Source organism: Penicillium cosmopolitanum, assembly GCF_028827165.1.
Source record: "Penicillium cosmopolitanum strain IBT 29677 chromosome Unknown utg000006l:49.0-5199605.0:1.0-5204138.0, whole genome shotgun sequence".
Taxonomy (NCBI): domain Eukaryota; kingdom Fungi; phylum Ascomycota; class Eurotiomycetes; order Eurotiales; family Aspergillaceae; genus Penicillium; species Penicillium cosmopolitanum.
Window position 1 is genome coordinate 3573907 of NW_026622676.1, and position 20327 is coordinate 3594233.

General features: G+C 47.8%; 8 protein-coding genes across 8 annotated transcripts; 5 read left to right on the forward strand and 3 right to left on the reverse strand.

The window, feature by feature from the left end:
- Nucleotides 1-426: 426 nt before the first annotated feature.
- N7509_005856 (uncharacterized protein) lies at nt 427-957 on the forward strand (the record flags this gene model as incomplete). Its single annotated transcript, XM_056630493.1, has 1 exon — nt 427-957. The coding sequence occupies one exon, from the start codon at nt 427-429 to the stop codon at nt 955-957; it is 531 nt and encodes a 176-aa protein (XP_056489795.1).
- A 168-nt stretch (nt 958-1125) lies between these two features.
- N7509_005857 (putative triacylglycerol lipase (LipA)) lies at nt 1126-3344 on the reverse strand (the record flags this gene model as incomplete). Its single annotated transcript, XM_056630494.1, has 10 exons — nt 1126-1265; nt 1337-1472; nt 1534-1820; nt 1894-2147; nt 2201-2291; nt 2339-2406; nt 2471-2592; nt 2649-2763; nt 2826-3278; nt 3307-3344. 10 exons carry the CDS (start codon nt 3342-3344, stop codon nt 1126-1128), a joined length of 1704 nt encoding a protein of 567 aa, XP_056489796.1.
- A 2391-nt stretch (nt 3345-5735) lies between these two features.
- Nucleotides 5736-7643, reverse strand: N7509_005858 (putative LysM domain protein; the record flags this gene model as incomplete). The annotated part of the gene is made up of 1 exon (XM_056630495.1): nt 5736-7643. The coding sequence occupies one exon, from the start codon at nt 7641-7643 to the stop codon at nt 5736-5738; it is 1908 nt and encodes a 635-aa protein (XP_056489797.1).
- A 1053-nt stretch (nt 7644-8696) lies between these two features.
- N7509_005859 (protein-degrading AAA family ATPase MSP1) lies at nt 8697-10000 on the reverse strand (the record flags this gene model as incomplete). Its single annotated transcript, XM_056630496.1, has 2 exons — nt 8697-9875; nt 9938-10000. 2 exons carry the CDS (start codon nt 9998-10000, stop codon nt 8697-8699), a joined length of 1242 nt encoding a protein of 413 aa, XP_056489798.1.
- Nucleotides 10001-10344: 344 nt separating this feature from the next.
- Nucleotides 10345-11982, forward strand: N7509_005860 (putative chromosome segregation protein (Pcs1); the record flags this gene model as incomplete). The annotated part of the gene is made up of 3 exons (XM_056630497.1): nt 10345-11209; nt 11269-11703; nt 11762-11982. 3 exons carry the CDS (start codon nt 10345-10347, stop codon nt 11980-11982), a joined length of 1521 nt encoding a protein of 506 aa, XP_056489799.1.
- An 814-nt stretch (nt 11983-12796) lies between these two features.
- On the forward strand, nt 12797-13762 carry N7509_005861 (uncharacterized protein; the record flags this gene model as incomplete). The annotated part of the gene is made up of 2 exons (XM_056630498.1): nt 12797-12821; nt 12876-13762. The coding sequence occupies 2 exons, from the start codon at nt 12797-12799 to the stop codon at nt 13760-13762; spliced, it is 912 nt and encodes a 303-aa protein (XP_056489800.1).
- Nucleotides 13763-17667: 3905 nt separating this feature from the next.
- On the forward strand, nt 17668-18612 carry N7509_005862 (uncharacterized protein; the record flags this gene model as incomplete). The annotated part of the gene is made up of 1 exon (XM_056630499.1): nt 17668-18612. The coding sequence occupies one exon, from the start codon at nt 17668-17670 to the stop codon at nt 18610-18612; it is 945 nt and encodes a 314-aa protein (XP_056489801.1).
- Nucleotides 18613-19511: 899 nt separating this feature from the next.
- N7509_005863 (uncharacterized protein) lies at nt 19512-20156 on the forward strand (the record flags this gene model as incomplete). Its single annotated transcript, XM_056630500.1, has 1 exon — nt 19512-20156. One exon carries the CDS (start codon nt 19512-19514, stop codon nt 20154-20156), a length of 645 nt encoding a protein of 214 aa, XP_056489802.1.
- Between the last annotated feature and the right edge of the window lie 171 nt (nt 20157-20327).

Here is a 20327-nt window from a genome sequence, read left to right on the forward strand (position 1 = left end):
GCCAGTGTCCGGCAGTATACATCTCGATTATTATTCGTGCCATGATTGTTAGCGATGCAGGAAAACACCTGGGCACTTGTTGATTTAGCGCAGCATTGAGTAACTTCTAATTGAAATGTTTTTTTTTCCCTTTTACCTCCAGGGAAAAAGCGGAACAAAGAATCCTCTATGTAAACTGGTAATTTTTTAAGTCATTGTTTGAAGTCGTTCATGGTTTCATTGAGCTCTAACATAGAAATTGAATTCATTGAGCTTGGTCGCAGATGGATAAAGCCAGTGGGTATAAAAGCTAGGCAAATCCCACTCCAGGGCTAAAGTACTATGCATTCCGCTCACGCCACTACTATTATTCAATTCTCAACGCCACCCCCCCTATAAAAGCTAATACTGTATAGCAACAAAATCACCCTTCGCTTTTACTTAAACATGGCTAGCTCTTCTCAGTTGAGCTTTTCCGCCCATCGCGACAATCTCGCAGAAACCCTTCGGGCCACAGGCGACCGCGCGAGTAGACACCCTGTAACGTATAAATGGATTTCCAGATTCCTAGCTAACCGCGCAGATGAGCTTATTAACTTGAAAAGTATTGCAAAATCAAGAAAACACACGGATTGCTTCCTGGTTCGATGCGACCGCATTATAACAGAAATCAAGACACAGAGCTTCATATTCAAGATTGGCGAGGACATTTCGCCTAGCGCTCCAAGACTCATGGAAATGTATGCTCTTGCTGTCGGAAGACTGACACTTAGTTATAGTGGTCGTGATCAATATGCAGAAGAAAATGATGAAAAGGCCATGGAAAGAAGATTCGAGAGACAACCACAACACGCGGAGAATGTTGATAGACTCACGTCCGTTGTATGCGATTTGGACTCCTTTTGGCTGCGTCTCAACTGGCCTGTCGATGGCTGCTACTGCTCGCAATGTGAGAAGCGAAAGCCTTTTATGAAGTGAATTTCAGATTTATCCACAAATCCTCACCCCGGGGGCAGCGGATATAATCAAATATAACAAATGGATCATATCTCCCAATTTCTGAATATAGATCTTTGCTCCGTAGTTGTGTAATTAAGACAATAAGCCATAATGGAATAGTAGCATTGCTGGTATCTAGGAAACTCTCTACCGAGCGATGTTGTTTATAACAGAAATTCCAGATGCACGATAGGAATCGGCTTCAATATAACTCTCATTTCGTGGGAGACGGAACACAAAGTTTGTCGCTTTGGAAGAATAGCGGGGCCATTGAGGAATTTTGTTCACTGTAATATGTCAGTTTCTAATTTTGGAAAAGATTGAGTCATTTATTGAATGGAATTAGCTTTCAACCTACATCCATGTCCGTTTGGATTCAGGTGTGTGACAAAGGATGTCCACATTCGAGCTGCCATCTGCCCAAGCTCCAGGCGGGCAGGGTCAGTTCCGAGCGGTGTCATGGTCTGTACCGGATTGGCAAATACAAAAGGAATCTAAGTTTAAATATTAGCATTGATCTCAAATATCAAGTTTCAATTTTCAAATGGGGCTCACCTCGGCGAAATGTTGCACTCCAATTGTTGTGGATGTATTTAGCGCCGCGACATCCCAGCGGTAAGAATATACATTGTCGATCGAGTTGGACATGAGATGTGCAAGCATGCGACGCGGTGCTACCATTGAAATATCTCCGGCTATAGACTCATATCGCTTATATTGGAGTCCCAGCTCTGGCCAGGTGACATTACCCCAACCATAGGGACAGCCAAGAGCTGGAATATTTGGATAATGTGGTAGGATATTGACTGCTTGTTCACGAGTAATCACCCACCGCTTGGAAGCTATAATACGTTAGGATTAGCATTGCATTCCAAGGTTAATTGAGGAGAGATGTGATTGAGACGAAAGACAGACATATCAGCTGCTCAATGCACTGCTCAGCAGTGTCCGTGCCCGTAGTACCAAAACTTGTACCTTCATCTGTATTCGTGCCTAGAAGAATGGGAACTTTGGCGACTTTATTCTCTTTGTAGCTGATTTGAGGAAATTGAGTGATGAATTTCCCATCAATCGTGGCAAACCACTCAAGTCCCTCGTAAGCAGCAGCGTAGAATGTTTCGTACGGGAGATCGCGCAGGCACTGGAGTGTGTTCGACGAATTTGTGCATCTAGTAATAAATCAGCTTTATGTATCCAGTTGACTCGAATCCTATGAACATACCCGGCTCTATCAACAATTCGGTCATACATTGGCTGGTGCCACTCAGTGCCGTTGTAAGGTGGTCCAACGGCATTACCGGACTCCATGATGGCTGCAAGTCTGGTCAGCTATGCCTATTATCGAATATTCCTCTCATACCAGCTCTGAAAAGTCCCTCGTTATTTCCATCGTTTGTCACTAAATGAGCTCCGACGCTGTAAGCACCCCTGGAACCAGCCTCGTCAGAATTTCATCCAAGAATGCGCAGGCTGCGCAGCAACTTCAACTCACGCAGATTCACCCCATATGGTTATCTTCTCGGGGTCTCCACCACCGAAAGCTTGGATATTTTGTTTTACCCAGCGCATGGCAATTCTCTGATCACGGAGAGCTAGATTTGTATTTCCTTCTGCCTGTGTGGTGTGAATTAACTAGGCTTTCTCAGGTTGAATGTTCGAGGGTAACTTACCCTCACTTCTTCGGAATCCAAAAATCCAAAAGCTGCCAGTCGATAATTGATGGAGACTCCAATGACAGGATTCCCATTCAAGGCTCCTTGCTGAGCTATGTAGCTCATATTGTACCTTAAATTATAGCCAGACGTAAGAAGCTGTAGTAATAACTTCGGAGGACAGGGTTAACATACCGAGGGTCTGCGGTTGCCCCCTGCTGCCACCCACCACCAAAGATCCACAACATAACAGGTAGCAGCTCCTCACTCTCAGTCTTAGGTCGAATGATGTTCAGATTCAGACAATCTTCATTCAACTTTGCAAGGCCCATGTTCACTAGTTTGGTCGTGTCGGACCCGTAAGCGGGGCAGTCGTATCCATATTGCGTAGCATTGTAAAAGACAGATCCTGAGCTTGAAGTAAGCCCGACCCTATTTAAGCTCAATGGTCCCGAATTGCTGTCATTGGACGCATATTTAGTCTTCAGTTCCGATGGCGTGAAGCGAGTGGGTTCATCGGCATATTTGATACCCAGGAAGACATCTTGGTCGAATTCAGAAAGCGTACGGCCGACAAAAACGGTTTTAGAACCTCCATTAGCCTTGTTTGAGATTGTTGCGGCCGGTAATCGTGCCGTGTATGTTCCTCTGGTTCGAGAGACCGCTCGAAAGCGACCCTGAGGCTAGAAGTAGCCCAAGAGACAAGCCTAGCATCGTGATTATCGAGTATTATCTCGGTGGCTTTGTGGATACTGGGATATGAATACAGCAGATTTCTCAACTTATTCAATCAAAATAAAGAGTTTGGAGTCTGACCGGCACAATGTATAACCACCTGGGCTTGGGAGTTAGATTGTTCCATGTTTACCCCGGAATTTCCCCATGATTAATTTCCCACCTATGGGATTTCTTGCCCCGCGCTAAGTCCCCATTCTGAATTCAATCCGAAGCTTGAATCTGCGGGGAAGCATTTTTTTTGAGAAAATTTTCCCGTAAAGAGATGAAATCTTTTTGATCCGCGAGGTCAGATTCTACTATCAAATAATTAATGCGTTTACACACTTTCTATCAGTCATTTTGGGCTAATCAGGCCCGGGGACAACCAGCTTCTCTGAGAGTCAATCAAAAGTATAAAAAGCATGCTCCATAACCTCGTTAACATATCCATTTTTGCTGCAAAGCCTGCAATTGATTAACTAGGTTTTTCCACTTCAAAGTGGTCCCAATGCTAGCGGCTGGAAGCCTCTTGACTGCACCGATACTTGCATTGCCCAATAGTTATAGCATGGTCAACCCGACCCTTGGCCCGAGCTTCACTTGAGAAAACAGGCTGTGCAGTTTTCGAGTCCGTATACTAATGCCGAACCATAGCCTCTGGCCCCCAGGTGGAGATTTATTCCTTCGCCAAGAACTTGTTCGCATCATGTAGGTAAAGGCGGACGCTGCGAATAACAAACAGCCTGATGCTCGAGATGCAATAAGAACAAGGAGACCAAATATCATAATGCCGTAGTGAGATTATTAGTTTTGATACTACTACTAGTAGGTGACGTACCTCCCGCTTTTTCAAGGGCAATCCATGCATTATCAGCAGTTTGAGGGTCGGTGCTTGGCAGCGAGGCTATGAAGTATCACCGAATTATTGCTGCCTGTGAGCTTTTCATAGGCCGTTTTCAAGCTTGAAAAGGTATTTAAGTAAATGCGTAGTCGTTGAACTGGTTATTTTTTGTTTCTTATAATCATCTCAACCATGACGAACGTCACAATCGCACCTGCGAAGAGCCATGTTTCCGGGTATCTGCAGCATTGTCGAACACTGAGACAAATTTGTCTTTTGAGCGAGGCCTTGGGAATTTATTCACTGTTTTATTTGGATTTCGATGTTTCGAAAATATACGTAAGATCATCATCATGCCTAAAGAAGTCTTAGCACAACTGATATGGTCTTAGTTTCTCATCCCATGTGGCTGGTCTTTGGCCGAATTCGCCATGCTATTATATGGGACATTCAAAGGCGCCAAGCGCATTGCTTTGTTTATGAGGTCACTTTTTGACCTCTTGTCGGCAATTTCACTTCTCTGGCAGCTGCCATTGTTGACAAAGTTTGATGCTGCTGGGTATACAACTTTCGTACTTGTCTTTGCAGCGTAGGTTGCCAGTTCCAAAGGATTGAAATTTTTCCAATGTCTAATCAGCTGCGCTTAGGTATCTCCATACGGTTTCTTCGATTTACACATTCTCGGGGCTATTTCCTTCGAAAGAGACATAGAGGGACTCTTTATAGTTAGTTGCCGAAATTTGCCAGATAGGCGTATTTGGCGAAAAAGGGACGGAATCCCAAAGTATAACAAATTCTTTCAAGGAATGTGTTCCAGCATAGTGTTATAATGACGTGCCCTATGTTCGCGAATTTTACAAGAAGAAAGAAGAGCCGTAGTAGTTGCTTCGGAATAGTTTTGATAGTTACCCCGTATACTTCCCTTTGTGAGTTTAGCTTAATGCACTCGGCAGTTGATCACTGCTAAGCCACAAACATACGTACTCAAACTTCGCGTCGTTGACCAGGACTTTGCCTGCTAGATTGAAATTTTAGGATCTGCAGCTGACTATAATTCTGCTAGTACAAGGCAGCAATATAATCATTCGATCGATATGGGACAGTGCCTTGGTAGGTAAGATAAAAGGTTCTGAGGTGATTCAGTCGGTTCAAAATGAAATGAACCGTCAATATAAGCTCCATTGATTGATATCTAATTGAAAAACAAAGATGTCAAATGCCAACAGCGAAATGCGGAGGGAGGCATACCCTTGCCCATTCCTATCCTGTCGTACATTTGATTATCCAGTAGACTTCGCCTGGAGGCTCAGCAAAGAAAGAAAACATTCGTGTGGGGAATGAGAAAGAAAAGAACACCAAGCCGCTCATGATAGAAGAAAAGGAAGGAAGAAGAAGATTTGAAAACGTACAGAAAAAGGGAAAAGGGAGAGAGACAAGAAAGGAAAATGCAGAATTTGTAAATTCGCCTCAGAGGAATTTACGCAATAATCGCCAAGGGACTCTATTATGTACGCTTTCGCAGATTTCCGTGGTCAAACAATCACACATTAATCATCCTTTACGCGCTCGCCATACCCATTCGAGCCCGAGCCCAGACCTGTCGCGCGAGACCTGCTCGTCGCGGATGCGGATGTGGCAGCTGGTCGGAATGACGAGGAAGAGGAGCTGGTGGTCTGGTCGAGGCGTCGCGTGCCCAGGAGGCTGGGAGACCGCCGGCCTTCAGAGGCATCGTCCATTTCGATCAAATCACCCACACCCCATAATCCTCCGCTGCGACCTCGGTCGGCTGTGTGCTGGTTTGGAGGTGTTTGCTGTAATTCGGTGATGCCGGCCTTGGTGCGTGCCGCGACTTTTCGAACCCAGCCTTCGAGGGCACCACCGATATTCTCAAGGCCCGATGCATTAGATGTGACGGTCGACTCGGAGCCAAAGGACGACCGCCGCTGATTTTGTGGAAGGGCTGGTGGTGCGAGATAAGGCATATGCTGGGAGAAGAACTTGCTGAGACCATCCATAGCTGGCCCAGGTGCGGTTGAGGTGCGGTCGAGAGAACCGACACCGGTTCCTGAGAGGTGTATGCTGCTGCGCTGGCGGCGGTGTGACCGAACAGGAGGTCCTCCACTAGGCCGGGACTGGTCTTTGGTCTTTCTAATCTTAGGTAATATACCCTGCGAAGGACCAAGTTGCGGCGATGCAGCTGGCGATGGAGTTCGCGTCAAATCTCGCGAATAAGTCGAAGGTGGTTCGGAATCTGTATATGAAACGGATTTTCGACGGGTCCGTGGGAAGAAACCCAATGATCTTCGAGAGACACGACCGATCTCGATCGGCGCTGGAAATCCGTCTATTTGTACCCAGGACTCGTGTTTCCAAATCTGATTCCGATCAGTATCGGAGGGATTGGGCGGATTGTCATCTGTGGATGGTTGATTCGCAGTCGCGGGGTCAATGGAGCCATCAGATGGGTACTCGGTATCATTGCTGAGTAGATCAACATTGTCGGGAGGTTGAATTGGTCTTCCCTTGACCGTGCATGCATCCACTGGAAGAAGAACTGTCTTGCGACTTTGAATATTATCGTTGGGCCAGAAGCCATTTGCTTTCCGGAAGATAGCGGCCTGGCAACCGTATTTGATCGTGACACCTGTGATGCTGTCTGTTGCCGCCACGGGATGAATGTAGGCAAGCGCCTCCTCCTCCTGATCAGACTCAATTGGCTGTTGATCGAAATAGTCACCGGAGTCCCGCCGTTTGTGACGGGAGTTGCTATTCATGACCGGGTCGCATTCTGCTAGTAGAAGCGCCTCCCGTTTCTTCGCTTGTACTAGCGCATGGCGTTCCTCCTTGGTTCCGGTTCCAATTTCTGGGGTTGTGGGTGCGGAGGGGCCCCACGCTGAAGGCAAAGACCTTGGGATGCTTCGAGTATATACGTCGGATTTTGATGGTTTTCTCCGGGTGTGTGTCTTCGTCGCATTATTCGCTGAGTTCCGTCCAATGTCACTCCCTAGTACCGAGGATGCCAAGTTCTGTAATGAAGACCACGGGGATTCCAAAAAATCCGGTGCTCCTTGAGACGATGAGGCCTTCGAAGATCCATTCCAACCAAGCGATGTTGTCTCATGGCGACCACGGAGGCCACGTTCGGTGACGCGGGATGGGTGTTTCATTGGCAGCGGCGAAGCTCCGCGGGACGACAGCGGCGAAGGGGTGGCGCCACGAGAGCGCGTCGTTCCAATGTCCATTGTTGAAAGGGTGGTGGAGAGTCCCGTCGTGGAAGGTTGCGTGTCATTGTAGGCGTAGTTGGAGGCCTTAGTGACGGTGGTGTCATCTTCATCGTCCATGAAGGAGACCAGGCGGCGCGGCCGCGACCGGACCGCGGAGGTAGACGTGGCGGCTGTACCGACTGGGTTGGAGGAGCTCAAGGAAGCATTGGTGAAGCTATTGTGGGAACTCATTCCCGACAGCGAGTCCGAAGATCGGTTTATTTAAGGACACAGGGTCGAGAATTCCCTTGGGAAGAGGTGGATGTATTGCCAAGGCACTGGTTGCCATCAGGAGTCTCCTAGGAGAGATCCATTCGTCATCCACTCAGTGTTTCGCATTCGAGGTATCCGCCCTGGGAGAAAGTAATCCGAGGCTGCGACCGGACACGTTGTTTGGGTTTTTATAAGACGGATTGAGAGCTCCAGGGAATGGAGAGGTGGTTGGTAGTGGATGGTTGGCGGTTAGTGGTGGGGGGGGGAATGATGATGCTAAATGGCGATAGGGAGAAGATAGAAGGAGCTGATGAAGATGACCCACAGACGCCCTGCCAGCGAGCGCGGAGCTAACAATCGACAGTGGGGAGCTATTTTCAAGGAGCGAAAGCGAAATGCGAGCAAGCCGAAGTCTCCAAAAGAAGAACAAGAACAGGAAGGGAGGTTTGGCCGGATCGGCAGGTGACTTCGCCGCTCGGCCAAAAGTTGCGGGTACTTCATGTTACTATGTAGTGGCCACCTTGCCATAAGTAGCAGATACTTCTACCTGCATTGCCTTGCAGAACTCGCGTGGTTTATAGTTGGAAGTTCGGGGAATTTATTTGGTGATAAGGTTGTTCATGAGTAGGTGCTAATACTATCAGTATGTACATATGATCGGTCTACTAATTCCCCCTAGATGGCTACGAAGCAACTGCAAATGCTGTGAGGTTACCAGGAAGCTGTCCCGTATAGCCCTGGAGATAAAGTAGATATTGTATTGAAGCCCAAATCTTAATCATTGTACAAGATACAAACGCATCAAATCAGTTCTATGGACAACCCGGCCCAGCCAGGGCTGCAAACCCTGCAGCCAAATAAGATGAGACGAGATAGAAAGAAAACAAGCAATCCGACTAGAATGGAGAAGATCCAAGACCCGGCATTGTCCGTGAAATAACGCCCGTTCCTCCGTACTGCCTGGTGTTAGAAGAAAACAAAAAAAAGCATAGCCCATCTAAATTAGAATAGAAATAGAGTGATATATCGCTATTACTCTGGAGGCTCGGCCATCACAGAATAACGGGCTTCGGCTTCGGAAGCACCCTCGGCCTCAGACTCAGTCTGCCAGCCCTCTTCCTCATTCGCCGTGCTAGCCTTGCCTTGGCTCCCCGCCTTCTTAGGACGCCGGCCGTATGGGAAGTCATCCATACTCAGGCCTCGAACCTGACTAGGGTCCAAGGTGGTCAATGGCAGACCGGCTTTCTCCATCTTTTCGATTTGCTCGTTGAGAGGGCCAATGGCTGCGCTGCGGCATTGCTCCTTAATGTCACTACCGGACAGACCGGCCATCTTCTTGACCAGCCAGTCCACATCGATATCCTCCCGGTCAACCTTGGTATCCTTAAGAACCAAGCTGAGGATGCGGAGGCGCTGGACGTCTGAAGGAAGACCGACGGGGAACTTCTTAGGCATACGTCGGAGGATCGCCTCGTCGATATCATTAATTCGGTTGGTGGCACCCAGAACAACAATGCGCTGCGGCTCACCCCTCGAGTTGGCAGAAGTAAGACCATCCCAGTGTGTCATGAATTCCGCCTTCACCATTCCGCTCGCTTCATGCTCGCCACTTCGTCGGGTGCCAAGGATGGCATCAATCTCGTCAATAAACACAATTGAGGGTTGAAGCTTGCGCGCAAGAGAGAATACAGCATTGACAAGCTTGTTCGAGTCACCGTACCATTTCTCAGTCAAGGTGGAGATGCGCAAATTAATGAAACAGGCACCGCTCTCGTGGGCAAGTGCTTTGGCCATCATGGTCTTTCCACATCCAGGTGGGCCATAGAGAAGGACACCGGAGGGAGCGGTCAGGAGGGATGATGTGGAGGCGTAAAGGTGTGGCATAGTCAACGGGTAGATGACGGATTGTTTCAGCTCTTTGATGATATGATCCAGGCCACCAATATCTTCAAATGTGACCGAAATATCCTCCGGTGCGACAACATCCATCGCAACGGCTTGTTCGTATTGGTTGAGAGTGAGCTCCGCTCGTTTCGGTTTCCCACGCTTCGAATCTCCTCCTCTTGGTGATTCGTCGTCTGATTCATCTCCCGCATCTAATCTTCGCAGAATGGCCGTGGACTTTCGCTTTTGTTCCTCCTTTTTCTGACTCTCAGGGTCGAAGTCGATACGTGATAGGAGGTATCTGATGAGGAAGTATGCGGAGGCGGACTATATGACGGGTTAGGATGGAGTCAACTCATATTCAGATAGATCCTTTGCGAGATACTCACTGTTCCAGCAACCATGAACATCTCCTGCAAGAACTGCTGCCATCGTCGGCCCGTTGAAGCCATGACGACAGTGGTGTGGGGGATTAGGATTAGGGGAGAGTAACGAAGGACGGGATGGCGAGTCGATCGGGGGTTGTATCGAAATAAAGATCGAGCTTGAAAAAGCGAAAGCAGAAGAAAGGGCTCAAGCTGAGAAGATGCGCAAGTGCCCAAGGCCAAGTCTAAGTGGGAGTCTGAGTGTACCGCAAGTGCAAAGAGTGATGTCCGACGGATCGGCTCTGCTGTGGCGCTGTGGCTCGAGGAATGTCACATGTTCCCCGCTTGTTTGGACTGGCGCGGCGCGTCTTCCCCGAGAGAGTTGAACTTCTCCACGCCCTCCACAAATTGACTCTCCGCCCAATAGCGTTATGCCCAAGCGAAAGGCCCAGGCCAAGCTATCTGGCTTTGTCGGATCCGACGATGACGATCTGATGGGATTTACTGAACACGAAACTATACCTCAGGGCCAGGAACATGAACCAGAACCGCATGACGAACCTCCGGCCAAGAAGCGAAGAGGCCGACCACGCACGTCGAACGAGATTGCTGCCGATGCGAAAACTACTGCCAGATCGAAGAGGCAAGGGTCATCACAGGCGCCAGAGGAAGAAGCGCCCGCGAAGGCTACTCGGCGAGGAAGGCCTCGTGGCACTTCCGACACCGCGGAACCTTCGCGCGCATCGGTAGCAAAACAACCGGTTGAGCCTCAGGAAGAAATACAGGAGCAAGAAAATCCTAAGGCGACGCGAACGACAAGGACGGCAAGATCTACTGCGACCCGTGGTCGAGGTCGAGGCCGAGGTCGTACGGCCAGTGTCGCCAGGCCATCGGTAACAGATGGCGATTTCGAATATACACCCACGCGCGCGCAATCATCACAGAAGGAGGTGGAAATCCCCGACACGCAAATGAATGACGCTCATGCGACGGGACACGAAGTGGAGGAGTCGATCATGCCCGAGCCATCTGCGAACTATGCACAGTCGACTATCACCAAGAATGCAAAGGCCCGCGCGGCCGCAGCGCGCAACAGTCAGGACGCCTCTCCGCGAAAGCGCAAGTCTGGTGTTGCTACTGAACAGGCAGATCCGGAGCTGAGACGTCGCATTGGGGATCTTACAAGGAAAAATGATGCGTTGGAATCTAAATATCGTGATCTTCGAGAGATTGGTGTTGAAGAGGCGAAAACAAATATAGACAAGCTGCGGAAGCAGTGTGAAAGCATCACGATGGGTATGTTCCTTGCTATTTTACGTGTATCTCTGGGTCGGCTATGCTAATGCCAGCTTCAGCTTCTGACAAACTCGTTTCTTCCCTCAAAACTGAATTGGAGGCCCAGAAAGCATTGGGACAACAGAGTCGAGGTCTCCAAAAACAATTGAAGGAGCGTGACGCCGAGGTGGCTCGGCTCAAGACCCAAGCCGAGGGGGCCGAAGCTCAGCTGTCTTCGGCGCAATCCGAGATCAAAGCCTTGCAAACAAAACTTGCTGCTGCCCGGAACACAGCTGCCGGTTTGGAATCCGCGGTCAAGGTCCCTGGAAGCGCCATCAAGGGAGGTGCCGCAAACCGCGCAGCTGCAGCTGCAAATGCCGAAGCAGTCCAGTCCGCCCAACTGGCCCAGCTGAGGGAAGACTTGTACAGTGACCTGACAGGCCTCATCATCCGCGATGTCAAATCAAGAGATGAGGATCACCTGTATGATTGCATCCAGACTGGAGTCAACGGAAGTAAGTACCCATGTCACCTTTCGAGGCATCCAACCTTTGCTGACTCACTATTCTACAGCGCTTCATTTCAAGTTGGTCATCCCCAAAACAACAAGCGGGGCATGGGAGAAAGCAACCTACCAGTATATGCCGCTTCTAGACGCCAACCGTGACCGCGAATTAGTGGACATTTTGCCTGACTTTTTGATGGATCACATCACTTTTGAGCGACAAGCTGTGACGAAGTTCTACTCGCGTGTCATCGATGCTCTGACCAAGCGACGGATCAGCTCTACATAGTAATTGCTATATAATCTGGATATCACCATCTTGCTTTGAGCGTTATTCCCTTTTGACATTCCCCCGAGCTGTATAACAGTAAGAAACCACTTCGTGGCCATCCTTCAACTATTCTTGGACAACACCTTCTGAGTACTACCAGAGTTACTTTTCAGCTGAGACCCTAACTGGTATTCACTAGTAGTATTATGAGTTGCGTAATAGACCCGCAGAGCTAATTATCTACTGAGGTATCTGACTGGTTACATCATCCTAGGGGCTCCGAAACTCACAAAGAAATTCATGTCGGCAAACTATGTACGACAAATGCGGGATGGCGACAGGTTCTTCATTGAGCAGCACCCTGCAATATCTACATACCATGCTTAGAACGCTTTGTCATTTCTTTCACATAGTGATTTCGATTGGCATGAGCCATGGGAGATCATTTTCGTGGCTGATCATCAAAATTCCAGAAGCCTTTGACCTAACGCTAGAGGGCACATCCAAAGCCGCCACTGGAGCTGGCCATATCTCAATATAGAAACCTTACAAAGACGATCTGCTGCACGTAAAAGGCTTTGTAATAAAAGAAAATGAACTTGACCATAGGGCTTTCTGCATCGGGAATCGCGCAACATCTCTTTTGTTTATGAAAGGGGCCTCGATTCTTTCTCCTCCAAGTTTATGACGCTTCAGAAGAAATCAATTCCTACCAAAGAATCGAGTTGTATTATATGGCATAAAAAGTCTATAAATTTCTCGATGGTTCCACTTCTATGCCTAACACCCATCAACAAGTCATTTCAGACGATAGCAGCATCGGCCCGAAAAAATGGATTTCGATCAGTTTGACGAGAGTAAGTAAGCCCCTCCCCCCCTCTAGCAAGAAACTCGTGACTAACAAAATTCAGAGCTTATGGCCCTCGAAGCGGTTCATCAAGTCGAGGAAAACCCAGCTCAGATTTTGGTCTTTCTCCATGGCATCACCGGTGATAGCAAGACTACCTGGGAAGCTCCGAGCCCTCCTAACGAAGTTCCCAGCGAAGATGACAACGAACCGGCCTTATGGGTTTCGAAGCTTCTGCCAAACGATTTCAATGCAAATATCTATACTTGTGGGTGGGATTGGACTGTTCCAAATACCATGCATGATTTGGCTGGCAGTTTCATCAAGACATTGAGTAGCTTGGCGGATAATGTATTGCGCCAGAAACATAAGAGTTTCCCAATTGTTTTGGTTGGGCATGATCTAGGTGGAATCATCATCCAGAAGGCAATGCTTATGTTTCAAGATCTGAGTGCCGATCCTCGCTATCTCAGAATCGCGGCGAACATCGCCGGTATCATTCTTATAGACACTCCTTTTGAGGGAACTGTGGGAAACTTTTACAGCGACAATCAAGGGATTGAGCCTCTTGTGAATCCGCAAGATAATGAATTGGTGGATACCAGCTACCTTGAACTTCTCCATATTCAATCTTCGATCCGTAGGGAGGTTGTTGCCGATTTCTACCAGCTCGTCATCAAGTTCCAGCAACTCAAGACGATTGGTCCATTAACCTGCTTTTGTTCGGGCAGCCCTCAATATCAATTTGATAATGCCCTTCTCTATATGGAACAAGTTCCGGAAGTGAAATGGAGGATCATTGAGGTGCTTCCAAGCCGCTCCGATTTCAACGAAAAAGCGGAGCCTGAATATAAAGAATTTGTGAAGCAGGTCAGAGACCAAATTGATTTCCGACGTTCCGCATATAGATGGATTGATATGTCGGATTGCTTTGGATGGAGCACCGGTTAGCCGAAGGTTTCAGTCAATGGCAGCAATGCAAAGCCCGGATGATGACGCACCTTCAAATTAAAAAACGATGAAGCTTTGTGCTGGGTACCCCTGAAGTCATTATGATTATCTTTGAGGTTTTTCTAACCATTACATACTCAGTACTAGTGCTAGTACTAGAACTATGGTATGTGGAGCGCTTTGTGCTAAGGTTATTAGTAGTCTGTTATTCCATCCAGATGTCCAACCTTGGAAGTTGATATCCGAACACTCTTTAGGTTTCAATCTTGGTTTTAAATAGTATGTTTCAGACTTCAATGCTCAAAGTTTTATTCCACTAGTAAAACTACAATGTTATCAGAATCCCATATAATAGTATTTCCACTTAGAGTTTCTCCCATATCCCGTGTAGCGCCCAATCGATTTAGTGTACACATTTGGACTAGATAAATCGGAACTTACGAGCCTTTGGCAATCACGTGAACAGAGTTTTGCATGCGGCATTTCCTTACTACCTCGATGGCTAATTTTCGGCGTCACTACTGTCTCTCTCTATTTCATGGAACCTAACGTGCTTCCTATTGGTTAAAGACAGAGCAGTACCGCACACACTACACAGGGCATCTTAAATGACATTGTTTCTCTCAAATCAAAAACTCAAGACTTTAGCATTCTAGTAAATTTCCATTGTTTTATTTCCACAACTGCCCTCGACCAATACGTCTGATGATGACTGCGCTTTCGCTTTTCCAATAAAGAGATGGAAGATTGCCCTCTCGGAACTTTCCAAAGTTGCCAACAGTCCATCAGAAGAACTACATCTGTAAAATCCCAAAGCAGAGACTGTCTAATACATCCACCAACCGAATAGAATTGGAATGGAAGCGGCCAGCGCACCAGTACTTGTCAATAGAGCCACATATAACCACCGAATCCACCGAGTAGATTTCAGAAATGACTGGCGATCGTTCACTCGTGGAAAAGGTTCCTTCGGCACTGGCTTGCCCAAAAATGTGCATAGGGGTTCCCAGCCGCTTCCCAACCTATACTCTAACAGTTGCTCTGGAGGTGTGATTGCTTTGACATGCTGGTAATGCTCCTTGTACTTCAATGTTGCTGTTTTTTCAAGGTACTCGGTCGAAGAGCCCCCAAATAGTATTTGAAGTGATAGCGTCAGGAGCTCATCTAGCGGTCCAAAGACCCAGCGGTCATACCTGACAAATCTTTAGTTTTCTCTTATTTGTCACCAAATGTCAGGATTTCATAGTTACCGCGAAAGGCATGTAAATTTCCAGTCTCCCCTCCAGTCTTTCAGAATTTCCAAAAAGCTTTCAGCCCATGATTCGACATCACGTTTGACTAGGATGACTTTGGCATCGGGATAAGCCGCAATAAGCTCATCAGTGAATGCAATACAAGGGTTATCGCTCACTCCACCAAAATTAGCAAGGACTTGGTCCCATTCTCGATGACTGTATTTAAGGCTTTTTTGTTGAACCTTCGCTCGCGCCGCTTCTAGAAAAAACCACTTGTCGGTGTTATTGTCGGCTAAATTGACACCGTGGTAACAGTTGATACCCAAGACACTTAAAGCATGCTTGATAGCTAAATGTAGACATACAGTCAGGAAAAACGTTTACTCAAAGGGAAGAAAGGGATAGGAGAAGGCACTAGGGGCAACAGAAGGAGCAGCGCCGCTGGTGGGAGATATGACTGACATAGAGATCCTGTACGGGGCATAGATAGGTTGAGAACTTCCATGGGAACCGTTCGCTTCGGAAAGTCTTTCAATGGTCGAGACTGGGATAAGGTCAGTAAGGATTTTGCTATGTGTTTTAGGATATTATAAATCGACTTACCATAATTTTATTTGTTTGTTATGTGTTGGGTTTCAGAGAACCTGGATGAGAGAGCAAGTCTGTATGTGACCTGATTAACATAAAACTGTTGATGGTGATCTTCCGAGTCTGATTCCCAAGGGCTTATATACACACACGTGGTTTTGCATCGCCAATCACGTCCCTTCGTGGATTTTTTCTTCGTTTGAATTCCCAATAGTTCGAATGAAAGCAAATCTTTCCTGCCCTATATGCACCGTACATATTTGATTTTAAACCAATTTTCATTGGTCACAGTAAGACATTACGTAAATTTTACCCATAGCTTAGCTATCTTAGGAAGGGATGCGATATGATAATGCACTAAAAGTGGGGACTCACACGAACCCCCGATCAACTATGGGTCTTTATTGTTTATCAGCTGGGTCTGGATTACTGAGTACAGTCAAAATTGGATCTAGATGTGGTACTTTTCCCCTGTCTCCTGGACGACCAAGATACTCGTGCCCCTGTCAGTTGGAACATGTAGCCGGACGTGGAGTATGCCCCGGGATCTAGCAGATATTTTCCGTGATATTTTAGCTTACTCCGTACCCTCTGGAAGACATGTTGTGCTTTTTATTGTTGCCGTCTCTTACGGGGGGGCTGGACGCCAAGTAATCGTATCCACAGCGCTGGGCTGACGGCGTGGAGCTACATTATGGATCACTTAATTGTCGATCACTCCCCCGTGAGATCCTCTATTCTTCCTCGTGGGTAATACTAACTATTAATCGTGTGTGCCGCCTCTTGCCTTATACTATCATCCCTGCTATCCCCTTTGCCTGAGCTTGATTCATTATGTCGTCCGCACCAATCCAGCCGTCCTTCTGGCAAGAGTGGAGGCTTGAAGTATTATTTAGTACCAAGCTATATCTTGATTAGAAGGAATTCGCATATTGATATCCAGGAAGGAAAATCTCGGTGTGGAGATTTTATTCCGGCCTACAATTGCTTGGCCCACTTGATCTCTCTTGGCGCCCCACGGTCTATATGTGAATCGGTGTAGAACAAGCTAATCACAATCGCGTCCCGATGGTCCCTTTCCCCCTTTTAACTACCCACTATGCCCCCAATCGGCAGTCAAAAACCCGAAGACTCCTAGGCTCAAGAGGGTCGGGTTCAGTTTGCAATAAAAGCCTAAAAAATGGAGAATTCCCATTGTATTCGCGAAATTACATGCGTATTTGGAACTCGCTATACATTTTTTTCAGCGCGTCGACATTGCACAACAGAACGCCAAGTTACGCGCGCAAATGGTCATAGATTGACTACTGAGGAAGGTCAATCACTCCTACAGTAGATTTTATATATGAATCAACGCGAAGATGTTCCTACACCATCAATGGTTAGGGATATGGCAAATATTCCATTACGGAAGCGCGACGGTCAGCCCGTTGGTCAATTGGGTATCCAACTATTCCAAACATCATCTCAAGCTCAAATCGCGGAGGCTCCTAGGAACATCAATAGTAGAGCGGCAAGCATCGTGTTACACATGAGTTGCTCACTGGTCACAGTGAGTGGTTGATCAGTTGGTGAACGTACTTTGCTTGCTGGGTAGAACCACACGGTGATCCTTTAGTATTGACTCCAAGTCGCAAGCGTACCGTTGATGTGCCAAGCTCCCAGCATACACGGACTCGGGTCCTAATGAGTAATTTTGAGCAATGTACCACATGGCGAGTCTCGTGTGGCAGATTTATCATCCTTTTCTAAATAACATTGGATTTTGTCCACAGGTCCCTCTAGCCCGCAGCCCGCCCCACGGATGATCATCTGTGGCCCCCACAAGAGGAAAAATTGCAAAACGCAACAGCACGGATAAGGGACCACTCCAATATTTCTCACGTTTTTCAACAGCATTCGAAACAAATGGCGAATATCCAATTATGGCAACTACCGGATCTCCAACCCTATATGCACCCGGCGATGCCGCCAACATGGATGGTCGTGTTCTTATGTTCGATGAACGACAATGAAAGGGATATTTACATGCATAAGTTGATTAATGGCGATGAACTGTGTTCTAGTCATCCAGAGGGAAAAATGCGCCGGATGATTGAACTGCCGTGGGTATTTGACTCCACCCCGTCGCCGTCCATTATCTACGATATCTTCGATCGACTGTACCACCCGGACTCACTAATCTTCATCGATGAGCAATCGCGACAAGATGATACAGCTATTGTTCTGCTCTATGAACCTGAGCTTAAGGCTGTCAGGGTGCCTATCAATGGAGCGAATTTGCTTCTTAGTGCTGTGACTGGGGGGAAAGCCACTCTTGAAGGGTCTCCAGTCGCAGACAGTCATGATTCGGAAGTATGTTGTTTATCAAAGTGCCAAGGTAGCTTCCTTACGACCAAACTAACTAAAGCCCAGGAGACTGAAGTAATTCAAAATCAGGAGGAGCCATATTCCTCTAATAAGGATTATATCGTCATTATCCTAGAATCTATGACCGAAGAGGAGCTAGAGAAGATCAAGACAGAGTTATTCTTGAATTCTAAAGACTTCCACTGGATCAACGTGTCAAGCAAACTGGAATCTCCTGATATGGAAGGCCTACTCGCATATTTTGAAACTAAACGACAAAAGAGCCCAAAGTTTTTTATTGCCGTTGACCGCAAGACCCTAGAAGTGGCCAACACTCCAGTCGACAAACGATACCAGGCACCTGAGGTAATCATCGCATCTCATGAAGGCACACGCTTCTGGATCAGTGATGATATAGACCGTAGCCACGCTCTGGTTCACGCCGGTTATGGCTACCAACGGACGACAGCCGATTATGCCGTGTTGGCTTATGTTAATTTAATGGTGAGCAATATGGGGTTCTATGACCTGTGCGAAGAGCACGAGGCTGTGTACTGGAAGGCGTGTAAATCCTGGGCGGAGGAGAATATGGAGAGCGTTTTTCGTGGGGAGAGACGGTTAGCGTCTGCTTGGTATCCGGCCCGGGGAGGAGGGGGACGTATTGACTATGATGGGTGATATGTGGTAGTGGGCAATGATTTAATGGCGTCTGACCGAATACACTAAAATAATGCTTGCATAGTCCATGCAAATTTATGGTGTGATTTATTTCATCACATAGTACTACTAGTAGTATGGCTTCGGTTCAGGTCTTGATTAAAGAGGCAGGTATGTTGATATAAGCCGCCTGACGCCCTATTCAACCTAAAGCATCAGCTTCGGTGAAGATCACAAATTAGGCCAGTACTCAACGAAATCGGGCTCCACTAAGATAGAGGGGTTCTGGGAGATAGTTATAAGATAAATAGATGTACGAAGTGATAATGATTAAAATTTAATGGCTTCGAGGTGGTGGTATATGCAAATCAAAATTAAGACTTTAGCTGGGTGGCTGGCTCGCTAGTGGATTACGTTACTCGTATCAATTTGCCAATATTCAGGGGTAGGTAGTAAACCAGGCATCTTGACACTGTCCATTAGCGAACAGATATTTTTTGTAAAAACGGTCTATTCCACTCGGAATTTCGGGTGTACTAGACTCACTGGCCATCCAAGGTCGGCCGCTACTCTCGAATTGGCCCACGCTAGGGATAATTAGCAGACATGAAGCTGACAACCACGCGCTATCTACATGGGGAGATACGTGCCTACCATGCTTCAGGTAGTGTGTACGGGCCTCTCGAGCCGGCGGCGACCTATAGGTCGAGTGCTCTGACGAGCAATTGAGCCACGCGGTGGCGCCGAACCTGGATCAGGCTGTTTACACTACCTCCCACAGTGTGGTGTGCATCAGCCAGAACAATGACCTGCTATGGCACTATGACCTAGAACCTCGCTCCACCCAGCGCCACTTGCGTGATCCCAGATGCTTGTTCTCCCTGGACGGAGCTTGGGTGTGGGTGTATCGCCCTGACGCGATGTGCGGTCGTGGCCCTGATCTACTGGTCGTGCTGCGCGCCGACACAGGCGAGGAAGTGGCTAGGACGGAGCTGGATAGCGTTGGAGAGGGAGCCGAGCTCGCCCTACATCCCGACGGGCAGCATATCCTGCTAGATGTAGGCGAGGGCCAGGACGGTGTGAAATTATACCGAGCAGCATTCACTGGCGATGACATCGACTTACACTCTTATGGGTGGAACGATCGCTGCTTGATCGACCTGGCGCCCGATGGCCAGTGGTTCATGACGGTCGACCAGGGCCGGTATGATGTCACCTTTCATGTCTTTCCAAGTGGCAAGGTGGTACTGCAGGTACCAGTCGAAACATTTGGCTATGAGTATTTTGGGGATGATGAAGCAGGCATGGAGTGGAACGGCGGCTTCCTCAATGCCGACAACGCGGTCGTCACGATCGCGGGTGAGAAGGACGACAAAGAGTGGCACCGCCACTACATCATCGACCTACGCACAGGTACACCGCGCGGGCGCTTCGAGGCATACTCTCGTGATAAATATGACTTCGAGCCCCTAGGGGACGGCACCTGGATTGTCTCAGGCCCTGACAGCGGCGCCGTCCGTCGCCGGTTGCCCACGGCGGACCAAGTTGAAGCAACCGAGCAGTGACGTGGCTTCTCTAAGAATCAGCAGTCGTCTGGTTCTCCTACTAGTATTTCACACCTATTTATGGAGCTTTACAGGATTGCTAGTTGGCGTTGCTAGGCGCAGGCATACTCCAGGGCTGGCTACCAGGAAACCCTAGGCACGCAATGGCGATAATGTAAGCGATACTGGCAG